The following is a 13,599-nucleotide window of genomic DNA, read 5'->3' as shown; positions in this document are numbered from 1 at the left end:
TCGTCCACTATATAAATCGATGGGGCTTTGTCACCTGACAGATTTGCAGTATACTCTACAAGAGGGTCCTCTTATACAATCATGGCCACATTCTTGGGACTTGGGCCTTCCGGCCGAATTAGAACTAATCGGAAATTTATAGACATATTAATTTCCGCAGGGATTTCTATCAGTAACACGAAATTGTTATGTTTTTTTAAGAAACCGCAAAGTGAATAATTGTCGTCAATATTGCGTGCAGTTGTGAAGTTTATTCGATCAGCGAAAAATACTTACTTTTCAAACTAAATTTTATAAAATAGCATATTATTCCACTAAATCATATAAATTTCTGTAAAGTGGATGACATAAAGGGTATGAAGTTTGAGGATAAATTCTGTTCTGCTCTGCTCTCTTAACTTCGCCCTTCTCCCTCAATGGAGAAACGCAGTCCAGCAATGCCAGGCGGACTGCAACTCTTTATATTACTGCTTAGCATGTCATTAAATTCATCATGCCGAGCCCAAAAGGCAGATTGTGCTGAAGAAGACCGGGCTGCCTTATTAGATTTCAAAGCGGGCATCGTTCAGGATCCCACTGGAGCTCTTCAAACATGGACGGGCAATGATTGCTGTCGATGGAACGGTCTTCTGTGTGACACCCACAACGGTCGAGTGGTAAATCTCATTCTCAACGCAGATCAAGGCAACCGCAGTGAATACATGAGTGGAACTCTATCAGACTCCATCGGTAATCTCTCTTATCTCAACAAGCTTATTGTTTTCAGCTGGAAAAATATGGGTGGAACAATCCCATCTTCTATTTCTCGCCTCTCCTCCTTATCCCATCTTTCTCTGGATAATAACAATCTTACCGGTACCATACCTTCTGCCATCGCCTATCTCACCCAGTTACAGTCTCTGTCCCTCTCGGGAAACCAGCTGAGCGGTCCTATACCACAATCCATTGGAAATCTGCAGAGTTTAACTGCTTTATACTTGGATACAAATAGACTCTATGCCTCAATTCCTTCCAGCATCGGAAATCTGATTCGGTTATCCATCTTGAAGTTGAATAACAACCTGTTCTCTGGTCCTATTCCGGAATCCATGGGAGCTCTGGCAAGCTTAAGCAGTCTTGATATATCAAACAATTTTCTTACAGGTAGCATCCCTTCTTCGTTTGGAAATCTATCTAACCTTGCTGAGTTGTTGGCGAGCAATAATCGTTTGAGAGGAAGCATTCCTGAATCGCTCGGCTTGCTTGGGAAAAATTTGGATCAAGTTTGTTTGGACAGGAATTTCCTGATAGGCCCTATCCCAGAATCCTTCTTGAACTTAACATCCCTTTACTACCTTGATCTATCCCAAAATATACTCACAGGCAACCTCCCATTTTTCCCAAATTCCTCACATCTTGTCACCCTCCTTCTCTCTGAAAACAATCTAAGCGGTACCATTCCTGACTGGTTAGCCACTCTGCCAGCCCTCCGCTGGCTTCATTTATCATTCAACAATTTCACGGGCCAAATACCCAATTCTTTTGGAGAGACTTCACTTCTCGACTCTGTTTTCATTTCTAACAATAAGCTCACTGGTACCATTCCTGAATCAATCGCCGATATGAAATATCTGGAATACTTGGATCTCTCAAACAACGAGCTTACGGGCACCCTTCCTCAATCCCCGGCTATATATAACCTGCTCTTCCTTAATCTCTCCCACAATAGCTTATCAGCCCCATTGCCAGATCTGGATAAAATTGGGCTGGAAACCCTTGACTTGTCTTACAATAATGTGAGCCTTGAGGTCATCCCCGCCTGGATTACAAGCTCCAGTTTTGTAGTGGATCTGCGGTTGGCTGGTTGTGGTATTTCAATGAGATTGAATGACTGGGAGCCTGCTGTTCCTTCTCTTTATACATCTCTGGATCTCTCCAACAACAACATCACAGGGGACACAGACAATCTGTTCCAGAGCATGGTGGCATTAAAATATGTGAATCTGGCAAGCAATCAATTGGGTGGGAGTATTCCATCGTCCATTGGAAGTTTAAATAACTTGGAAGCTCTGGACCTGTCTCATAATGAACTGAATGGAACGATCCCAGAGGAGATGACCCAACTGACGAATCTGAGGGAGTTGAATGTGAGCTACAACCATCTGTGTGGAATGATTCCAAAGGGCAAACCGTTCAACTCATTCCCAGCTTCTGCATTCGATCACAATGGCTGCCTCTGCGGATGGCCCCTTCCTCCTTGCCATTCAAATTCGGTTTGAAGTGACACCGCTATTGTAAAATTCAAATTCTTATAGTAGTGGTTGCTAATACATTGGCAATTTTCAGGGGCCTACTATGCAATTGTTGGCTGGTTGATAGGGTTCAACCGTTGGATGTTTTTGCAAGTTTTCTGTAAAGCAGATGTGACATGTTTTTCCTTCTAACATGAGTCCGACTCAAGAGAAGCAATTCCTTCGGTTGAAAAATTTAAGATAAATTAAAAATTGTAAGGTTGATGAAACTTAACAGGTAAGGTCTGGTGTCCTAATTTATTCCAATCATATTTCTTAAATGAAAATAAGAATTTTACAAAAATAAAAAAGTGTTTCAAATCAACTATCCCACTCCAAAAAATATAATGAAATGCGCGAGGGTACAAGTCTAAAGCAATTGATTTTGAGGCAATGGGATGCAAATTTTGCAAATGAGATGGCAGGGGAGGGCCTTTTTGAATATAGAATATAATGAAATGCGCGAGGGTACAAGTCTAAAGCAATTGATTTTGAGGCAATGGGATGCAAATTTTGCAAATGAGATGGCAGGGGAGGGCCTTTTTGAATATAGATTACACAAGTAACGTATATCTTGTTGATTTCTTTTATATAAAGTCACTTAAAAGTAAACAACAATTTGACAAGGTATGACATCATTATAGTGTGATAAATTTGACAAGGTATGACGTCATTATAGTGTGATATACAATAATCAGTAATAGTTAGTTTGAAGATGGAATTCAATAGTTTAATAGTTTGAAGATGGAAGTCATTTTTAAAAAAATTTACTTGGCATAGTTTTGACATTAACATTTTATTAATAAACAAATAATTTTTTCATTTACACACTGAAACTTAACCCAAACTGACATTGGAAAACACAATCCACGAAAAAAACCAAGTAACCTGCATTCCCAAAGAGATGAGTAGTTGGAATTTACAACAAACGAGATAAGGAGACACAATGATTTTGGTGAAGTCGCTTTTAACAAAGCATAACTGAGTTCAATCGAACACTCCTCGAAGCGAGGTCATGACAGAGAGGAATGAGAGACGGTCCCTCAACGGATAAGTGTTGGGTGTACTTTTTCTTTTAATGAGTTTGAAGGGTGAAATGTTGTGCTATGAATGCATAAGCTAGATATAGAATTGGAAAGTATATTATTTAGTAATAAATTTTTTAGATATCATTTTTTGGGATTCAACTGCATAAAGAAAGTCATTTATCTATAATCATTTCCATGAGAGGTAGTCATAACTAACTAATTTCTCATAATTTTTTAATAGTCCATTTAGCACTCATTGCATCGGGTGATGAGTGAATAATTTTATATTATTAATTTTGTTTTTAAATTTTATTAATATTATTTAGTCAAATTTTTAATGTTTTGAATCAATTTATAATTAGATGAAAATTTTAAGTATATTGTTTCACTATGCATGAATGTTGAAGCATGGTACAGTTATAGTGATCTCTAAAATTTCAATAGCACTTTTATCATATTTATATTGGAAAAGATAGTTTATCTACTACAAGAGTAGCTCATTTTGTATGGCAAGCTTCTTTGTCTAATGATGAACAGACTCTTCACTCAGTGAACCTCTTGAAGTGGCTTATTATATATTATTTGATCTATATTTTCTTATGTTATTGTGTTGTCTTGTATCTTGATAAATAAAATTTGGTATTATAGCTTTGGATCCTAGGGTTTTGCTGCTTTAAAAGGGTCATCATGGTATTTTCGCTATAATTTTTTTATATGAAGCTTAAGACTGTGAAAATGATATAGCTTGAAGGACAAATCCGAATTAACATTTGGTTGCAATTTTAGAACTTGGTTTTCTATATTGTTTGAGATATTGTCCAAGTAAGTTAGGGTCTTTGCATGCTCCAAAATTCGGTCTCAAACAAGTGTTCTAAGGAAAATCATCTTAACTTTCACTTCGTACATCATATTTGAATTTCCTAAAAAGTTAAGATCATGGACTATAGTTTATCTTGTATCAATTTGATCGTTGAGGTTAAAACAATGAAACATGGGATACTATACAAGTTTTGTTGTCTAAACCACTCCATTATCAAGCCATCATGGGAGATTTGGAGAAACTTCATCTTCAAAAATCCAATATTGGTCTACCTAGTGGGGTTGGAAAAAATACATAGAGGGCTACCACATGACACAATTTTAGATCTTGGGAATCCAAAATCACAAAGATACAATAGTTTCAAGGTTGCCCTTATCAATAAACTCAAAATCAAGCTCTTAAAAGGTGTGTATTTTTAGATTTTCATAATTTTTGTTTGAAAAATTAGTTTGAAGTGATTGAAAGGGCACAGTGAAGGATAGATATCATTAATTGATCCTAAAATTCCTCCCAAAAAAAGTTATACACCCATCAAGCCCTAAAAAATATCTACTATGATACATGACGAAGAAGAAATGCAACATGATATATCAAAGTTACGGGACCAAATGCAACAATGTTTCATATCACAAAGAGCAACCAAAAATGAATTGGTAGCTAGGATTGATGGTTTATAAGAAAAAATGGAAGGCTTAAAAGAAAACATAAAAGCAAGCATGGAATGTTTAAAAAGGTTTCACAAAGTTGCTACAAGAAAAGATTCCTAGTGGTGACAAGGTGGTCCATGAAACTCATGATGAAAACAAAAGGAATTTGTAATCATCAATAAAATAAGAAAATTAATCATACCCTTGGAGATATTTCATCGACATCAACCCACATATATCTGAATCAACTAAGACAAGTATCCATCGCAATCTACTGTCACTCCTTGGAAAAACTTTTTTTCCAAACTTCCCCAACACACATCCTCTACAAACATCATCATGGTTTGTGCTAACCTCTGAAATACATGTCACCATCTCACAAAGAAGTATAAACTCCCCAACTCACATAATCTATAAACACCATCATGCTCTGTGCTTACCTCTAAAACACATGCCATTGAATCAAGAAGAAGTCTAAGTGCTCCTTGATGAATATGGTCCATCCTCCTATTCCATATCTCCCCTTGGTCTCTCAAAATAGCTCTAGAAGTTTAGGACCCGAAAACTGCCAAAAATAGGGACTATCCTAACAGGGGCATCCTGTGGCATATCAAAGTGAGACACTTTCAGACACGGTCCGAAAGTATCCCACTTATGAAAAAGACATGTATTCCATTATGCAGGCCTTCCGACAATGGAAGCATTACAATTTGGGGAAGGAAACGGTCATCCACACACACCACCGATCCCTGCAGTTCATACAGACGCAAGGGAAGTTGTAGAATGATCGCCATTAGAAGTGGTCCACATACCTGCAACAATTCCATGCGAGTATCAAGTACAAGAAGGGTAGCACAAATAATGTTGCAGAATGCCTCAACCGACCACCGATCATGGCGTTAACCATCGTGCTCAACTCTTGTGGGCACGAGACTTCTAATTGGCCACTTCTCTATAAAAGCAACCCAAAATTCGGTCATACATACCATACGATCTTGGAGGGTCAACAAGTTCCATATTTCACCTCCAGGATGCTCTGTTATGCCACCTAGGACACCTTTTTGTTCCTTCAAGTGAGCATACCAAGATGATTTGGGAAGCACACTACAGTCAGGCCATTGTGCATTTTGGGGTCGAGAAAATGGTGGCAGTGCTGCATAAGTATTTCTATTGGTCGAATCTTCGACAGGATGTCGGGAAATACATCAGATCCTGCACTGCCTACGCCATTGCCAAACTGACCATCAAGAAGCAAGGCCTTTATACTCTGCTGCCTACCCATAGTCGACCTTGGGAATCCATCTCCATGGATTACATGTTGGCTCTTCCTTCTCCTAAGCATGGCAACAACTGTTTTTTTGTGGTCGTCGATAGATTCTTGAAGATGGCCATTATGGCGACCTGCAAGAAGAATATTACATCAGAAGCCACTGCTAAACTCTTCTTTGAACCAGTGGGGGTACACTTTAGGATCCCACGGTCTATAATCTCAGATCGGGACAACAGGTTTGTCGGTACATTTTCATTGAGTCTCTAGTCGATGTTGGACACCAAGCTCACTAAGTCCACAACTTTCCATCCCTAAACTGATGGACAGACAGAGGTCGTCAACAGGATGATCGTACACATTCTGAGCATGTACAACTCAAAGCATCCACGCACATGGGATGAGATCCTCCCCTATGTCCAGCACAGCTATAACCAGCTCTCCACAGCTCGACTGAACATAACCCTTTTTAGGTGGGCTTTGGATTCCAGCGACTATGTCCCATTGATGTGGCCATACCATTTGCAGCGACTGAGGTAGATTTGGCTCATGTCTAGTCTGAAGCTGACAAGGCAAATAGCTTCATTGAACACATTCAACACTTTCGCTAATAGGTCCATGGCATATTGGAAAAAACCAATGCTAAGTACAAGTAGTGACATGATCAGCATCAAGTGCCACACAAGTTTTAGGTGGATGACAAAGTTTGTCTACATTTTTAGAAGGAGCGCCTCATTGGGCCCCACCGCAAGATTCGCCTGCTTCGATATGGACCATACACCATCACCAAGGTTGTGGGAGATAATGCTTTTGAGCTCAACATTCCCCCATTCCTTGGCCTGCACCCAGTGTTCAATGTGGATCGCCTTCGGCCATACTTTCCACCATTACTGGACACATCCGACATTACAGAACATATCACACCAATAGAGTTAAATCCCGACTGCATGGAACAAGCTGCAATTGAACTCTAGCATATCTTGGTCCATTCCCTGCCATAGCATGGTCCACTTTATGTATTTGTCTTCATAGCTCCTGACAGGGTAATATTGTTCCTTGATGGTGTCTTGGAAAGAATTCCAAGACGTTGCCGCTGAAAACAATGAGGGTTCACTCTCGTCCTTTTATTCACAGTAGGTTTCCCAACAATCCTTGATGTGTGGGGTGGCTTTAAGAAGTGAAAAAGTAATATTTTCCTGATTATAAAAGTCATGAACTAAAAAATATCCTTCCAATAGATTTAACCATTTATCTATGGTGCTTGCATCTATCAGGCCTTTGAATATGGGAATATCGAAGTTAAATTGTACCTTAAAAGGAGTGGCGCCTCTAGAGTGGTTGTTGGATGAAGATGCATCACCTGTGGGAAGTCGTCGAAGGATCTGGGCAAAGTTATCCATCATCGCATCCCTCTGTCACTCAAGGGCCTCCTCGAGAAACATTTTGAAAGGATCTCCTACCCCCTCGTCTTTCTTTACTTATGCCATGGGAGGTCGCCGAGCTTTGCGAGGTTGATCTTGCAATGGTTCAATCAGATCAAGCCCTAACTCCTTATACCTTGACCTCGTTGGGGACATGCAAAAAAAATAGATAAAGAGCAGACCGCTCTCGTACCACTGATCTGAACTTAAAAATGAATGCAACAACTTAAAAATATGATAATAAACACAGAGATGCAGCAAAAAAACACTTCATTTCATTAATAGAAAAATATTGAATTATGGTTATGAACATAATGGAAATAAGATAGCTCGGGCGATGGTATCTTATCTCTAAGAAGAGATGTGGCAGCTACATGCCTCTAAAATATATTACAATGAGGCTCAAGGGCCTATTTATTATTGGAAAACATGAGAAAACCCTAAACAACCAAAATCCTAACCTAGGAGATGTAACACCAAGAGTTTGTGGGTCCCTTTGGGGTTAGTTGGGCAACCAACTTCTCGGGGTTGTAACTTGGTCATATTATCTCTGTTTGGAACATATGATACCTTGTTGGAAAGGTCCCTCTCAATACTATATGTTTCATCACAGGCCCATGCTTACAGCTACGGGCTTGCCACAGACCCCAAAAAAAACGTCATTTAGAGGGTTAGAACTACTCCACAAGTTCAGGACCCGAAAAACTGCTAAAAATTGTAAATGCTGAAATGAACAAGGAAACAGATGAAATCGACTGGGGAGCCTAGGTGGAATAGGTAGGTGGCCACCAATATCCACCTAGATCACTTATGCATGTATGTATGGACTATTCTGTATGTGTTTGTATGAATCTTAGTCGAAGTGTGTTGTTGGTTTAACTCATCACTTTCGATTGTTGACTATTTTGCTTTCCATCTTGTGATGTCTTTCAGCTTGTGTGTTCCCTTTCAAGTTGCATACTATTACAAGTTTCTAAGGGGTGCACTCCTCTCCCCTTCGTGTGCTAAAGCCTTTCCATGCATATTCCCTAACTTGCTGCAAGATCACACCCTTGTTTCCAACAAGGACATATTACTTACCTCTGCGCGCAACCACAATCAAGGCGATACCATACTACTAGCTGCTGGGACTCCTACTCCAAACAGTCTGAGGTCTACTTGGGACTTTTTACTAGGGATATCCCATGACATGTTGGTGGGTCCAACACCGTCAACACCTTTTCTCTACAGTTTTGGGATGCTAAAGTATTCGTATATCCAAAGTTTTTATTGTTCTGTTTGAATTTTTGCTCAATTTTAACAACATATCAGTATGCTACTCTAAGCAAGGAGATGCCTCAGAACTCCATTTCTATTTGGTTGTATTTGTGCAGACAACCACGATATTTGAGCACCAGATGTCACTTATATTCCTTGATACCTAGCTTGGTGTGAACATTATGAAAGATATTTGTGAACTTTGGCACTGCTTGGTCCCCTTCCTTCCATATTGTGATACATCTCATGTACTATTCTTTGTAGCTTCCAACATGTTATTATTGTTCCTTAAAAACATCCTTAAGAGAGTCACAAGTGGGTGTGACTAAAATAATTATGGATTCCTTCATGGCCTTTCGCTCACTGTAAGTTTCCCACCAATTCTTGACTTGGGGGGAGATCTTATGGAGGGAAAAGGTAATATTTTCCCTATTAAAAAAATTATGGACTAAAAAAAATCCTTCTAGGAGATTTAATCGTTTGTCTAGAACATTTGCATCTATCTAGCCTTTAAATATAGGAACATCAAAATTAACTTGTACTTTAAAGAGGGTGGCACCTCCAAAGTGGTCACTTGATGATTGTAGTTATTGGAGGTTATCTAACAAGAAAGAAATGAAACTGAAAACAACCATACAAGTAATAACTCAGGATTTACGTGGTAAAACCCTGACACAGTGTCAAGGAAACATCTATGAGGCAAGGGATTGGAATTTCTATTCAATCAATGAAATGATTCTTTGTTACAATAGTTCGGGCATTCATCAATTTTATATGAGCCTCCTCAGTTACATAACTGCTGATTCTGTATGAAACTGACTTGTCAATAACTAATACAATTTTCCCAAATTTACATTTACAATAATTTTTTGTCAATTACCAACAAACTCCACCTTGACAACAATTTTCCTAATCCCTTGCCTATGCCCATTCATCATATTTTCTGCAAGCCAAGAGAAGCTAAACACCATCGCAGCTTCTCTACTGTAACTAGCTTTGTGAATGTGTCTGCACAATTCTCTCGTGTAGGGACCTTTTAAAGAGCTACTTTTCCGCCATCAATCACATGTCTCATAAAATGATACCTTACATCAATGTGCTTGGTCCTGCTGTGATAAGCAGGATTTGTAGCCAAGTGAATAACACTTTGACAATCATAAAGTACACTCACTTTCTCTTGTTTCCTTCCAATCTCATCAAGTAGACCCTTTAACCAGATTGCTTCTTTACTGGCATCTGAAGCAGCTATATTTTCTGCTTCAGTAGTGGACAACGCAACTGTTTCTTGAAGCCTTGACATCCAACTAATTTCTCCACTTGCAAGATTAAAGACATAACCTGTAGTAGATCTTCTTTTATCCAAATCACCTGCATAATCAACATCTACATATCTGCAGACTGATCCTTCACTACCATTAAAGATGATGCAATGGTCACGTATGCCTCTTAGATATCGAAACACCCATTTCACTGCTTGCCAGTGTTCTTCACCTGGATTTGCCATGAACTTGTTGACAACTCCAACTACATGTGAAATGTCAGGTCTTATAGATACCATCACATACATTAAGTTTCCTACAACATTTGCATATGGTACATGAGACATATATTGCTTTTCTTCATCAGTTCTAGGACTCAAAACTGAAGAAAGCTTAAAATGGGAAGCTAATGGAACATTAACAGGTTTCACATTATTCATACATAACTTTTCAAGTACTTTCTCCACATACTTCTGTTGTGATAACCAAAGCTTACCATTTTTCCTATCTCTTTGTATCTCCATGCCCAAGATATGTTTTGCTGCTCCAAGGTCCTTCATATCAAACGTCCTAGAGAGCTGAGCCTTTAACCTGTTGATCTCTTCCATGCTTTTGCTTGCAATAAGCATATCGTCAACATACAAAGCTAAGATAATGAATATGCCATTGAAACTTTTGAAGTATACAAAATTATCATACTCACTTCTAATAGAGTTCTGGCTCACCATGAAGGAGTCAAACTTCTTGTACCATTGTCTGGGAGACTGCCTCAGACCATACAATGATTTCCTGAGCTTGCAAACTAATCTTCTGCTGCGACCTTGTAAAAAACCTTCTGGTTGTTCCATATATAACTCTTCATTCAAATCACCATGTAGAAAAGTTGTTTTAACATCTAACTGTTCTAACTCAAGGTTAAGTAATGCAGTTAGTGCCAACACAGTACGAATAGAAACAAGTTTTACAACTGGTGAAAAAATCTCATGAAAGTTGATACCTTCAACCTGAGAATACCCTTTTTCTACCAGTCTCGCCTTATACCTTTCGATACTTCCATCAACTTTTCGTTTCAGTTTGAAGACCCATTTGCATCCAACAACACTTCTCCCTTCAGGAAGTTCTACAAGATCCCAGGTATTGTTCTTGGCTAAGGAATCCATTTCTTCTTCCATAGTTGTTTTCCATTTTTCGCTATCCGTATCATCTACTGATTCCTGATAACAAGAAGGTTCCCCATATTTAGTAATCAAAGAAAAAGATGAAGCATAATCTTCATACCTTTTGGGAGTTTTTCTTTCCCTTGTAGACCTTTTTGAAGTGACTGGTTGCTGAACTGGTTCAAAGACTTCAACAATTTCCTTTGTATCTTCAACACTTTTTCTCCAGAAGTCTCTTCTTCCTTTTGACTATCACCAAAAGGTATAGCCTCCAACTGAATTTGTTGATTTGGAGATACCTGTTCCTGTTCAATTCTTTCAACATTTGATTTTAAAAAAGAAGATTCATCAAATGTTACATCTCTACTAATGACTATATTCTGTGATGTAGGATCCCACAAACCGTATCCTTTCATTGCATAGTCATACCCAACAAAGACATAACATTTCGATTTTGGATCTAATTTTGAACGCTAAGAGAATAAGCATCACGACCAAATATCCTTAAATGTGAATAATCACAAGACTAACCTGACCAAACTTCTTCATGAATTTTACAATTAATTGCTACTAAAGGTGATTTGTTAACTAAATAACAAGTAGTGGATATTGCTTCTACCCACAACACCTTTTGCAAGTTAGCATTGCTGATCATTCTTCTGGATCTTTCCATAAGAGTCTGATTCATATGTTCAGCAACACCATTCTGCTGAGAAGTATAAACAACAGTTTTGTGTCTAACAATTCCTTCATCCTTACAGTATTGTTCAAATTCTATTGAAGTGAATTCACCACCATTGTCAGTTCCTAAACATTTAATTGATTTTCATGTTCTTTTCTCTACCATTGTTTTAAATTGTTTAAAGATATTGAATACATAAGCTTTCTTTTTCAGCAAAAATACCCAAACTTTAGGGGAGAAATCATCAATAAACGTTAAAAAATATAGAGAACCTCCATATGATACAACAGGAGATGGTCCCCACAGATCAGAATGAATATAGTCTAAAATATCTTTACTATTATGATTTCTAGTTTTAAATATCTGTTTACACTATTTTCCATGCACAAAATGTTTACAGAAATCCAACTTCAAAGATTTCATATCAGGAAGTGATTTACGTTTCATCAGTATCTGAATACCTTTCTCGCTCATGTGACCCAATCGCTGATGCCATAGGCGAGTACCTTCTTCTTCTTTTTCTGACACAATCGCTGCTTCACTGACCTGAGTACTTCCTTTGAGTCTGTAAATATTTTTGACCTATTCTGCTTGCATAAAAACTAGGGCACCTTTAGAGACTTTCAACACTCTATTCTGACCTATAAAATTATAACCATATGAATCCAACATTCCCAAAGAAATCAAATTTTTCTTCAAATCAGGTACATGTCTAACACTAGTTAATGTTCTAACTGTGTTATCATACATTTTAATCCTGATAATCCCATCCCAACAGTCTCACATGATACATTATTACCCATAAACACAGAACTACCATTTACATTTTCATATGAAGTAAACCAATTTCTGTGTGGACACATGTGATGAGAAGCACCAGAGTCTAATAGCCAGCTTTCAAAACCCTAAGAGACATTACATACAGGTGAAGTTTCATCTATCATACATAATTCTTCAGCAGATAAAACTTCGTCTATCATACCTGAATCAACTTGATTTGCTTCCTTCTTCGGGTTATCAGACTCTTTTCGTTTCCAACAATCTTTCTTCAGGTGTCCAATTTTATTGCAGTGCCAACATTTTGCCTTACACTTCTTTTCTTTTGATTTAGATCTGAAAGACCCCCTTGTTTTTTCTCCTCTTTCCTTTGACCGTCCTCTAGCTATCATGGCTTTTAATGCACCTGTTTTAGTACTGGATTTCCTTCGTACTTCTTCAGACAAGAGAGCTCACACAACCGATTCAAATTTCAAAGAATCAGCAGTGCTCAAACTGATTGAAGTTATGAAGTGGTCCCATGACTTGGACAGAGAACACAACAAGGTTATAGCTTTGTCTTCTTCCTGAATTTTAACTTCCATATCTAATAATTGGCATATAAGTGTATTAAAAACATTCAAATGCTCTGCAACTTTTGAACCCTCCTTCATTCGAAGACTGTACAATTGCCTTTTCAAATAAATTCTATTGGTTAACGACTTTGTCATATATAGTTTTTCCATTTTTTCCCATAAGCCTGAAGTTATACTTTCTTCAACAATGTTGAAGAGAACTTCATCCACCAAGCATAACCTGATGGTACTGAGAGCTCAGACATCCAAGTCCTCTCAGTTCGAACCTTTCTTGCGAGCAAGTTTCTTATTTACCCCATCTAATGCTTTGTGCAACCCTTGTTGCACTAGCAAATCCCTAACTTTTAGTTTCCATAGAGAAAAGTTGCTCTTGGCAGTGAATTTCTCCACCTCGAACTTTGCATTCGACATCTTGGCCATTTTCTTTGCTATAAATCCT

At 38.2% G+C, this 13,599-nt stretch overlaps 1 protein-coding gene across 1 annotated transcript; it reads left to right on the top strand.

The window, feature by feature from the left end:
* The first annotated feature begins 357 nt into the window (after nt 1-357).
* Nucleotides 358-2,433, top strand: LOC149197588 (uncharacterized). Its single transcript, XM_089403936.1, has one exon. The coding sequence runs from the start codon at nt 417-419 to the stop codon at nt 2,256-2,258; it is 1,842 nt and encodes a 613-aa protein (XP_089260062.1). The 5' UTR covers nt 358-416; the 3' UTR covers nt 2,259-2,433.
* Nucleotides 2,434-13,599: the final 11,166 nt, after the last annotated feature.

This window comes from Pinus tabuliformis, chromosome 2_2, assembly GCF_031772625.1.
Source record: "Pinus tabuliformis cultivar Carrire ecotype Pingquan chromosome 2_2, CPIR1, whole genome shotgun sequence".
NCBI classification, from domain to species: domain Eukaryota; kingdom Viridiplantae; phylum Streptophyta; class Pinopsida; order Pinales; family Pinaceae; genus Pinus; species Pinus tabuliformis.
This window is presented reverse-complemented; position numbering and strand designations above follow the sequence as displayed.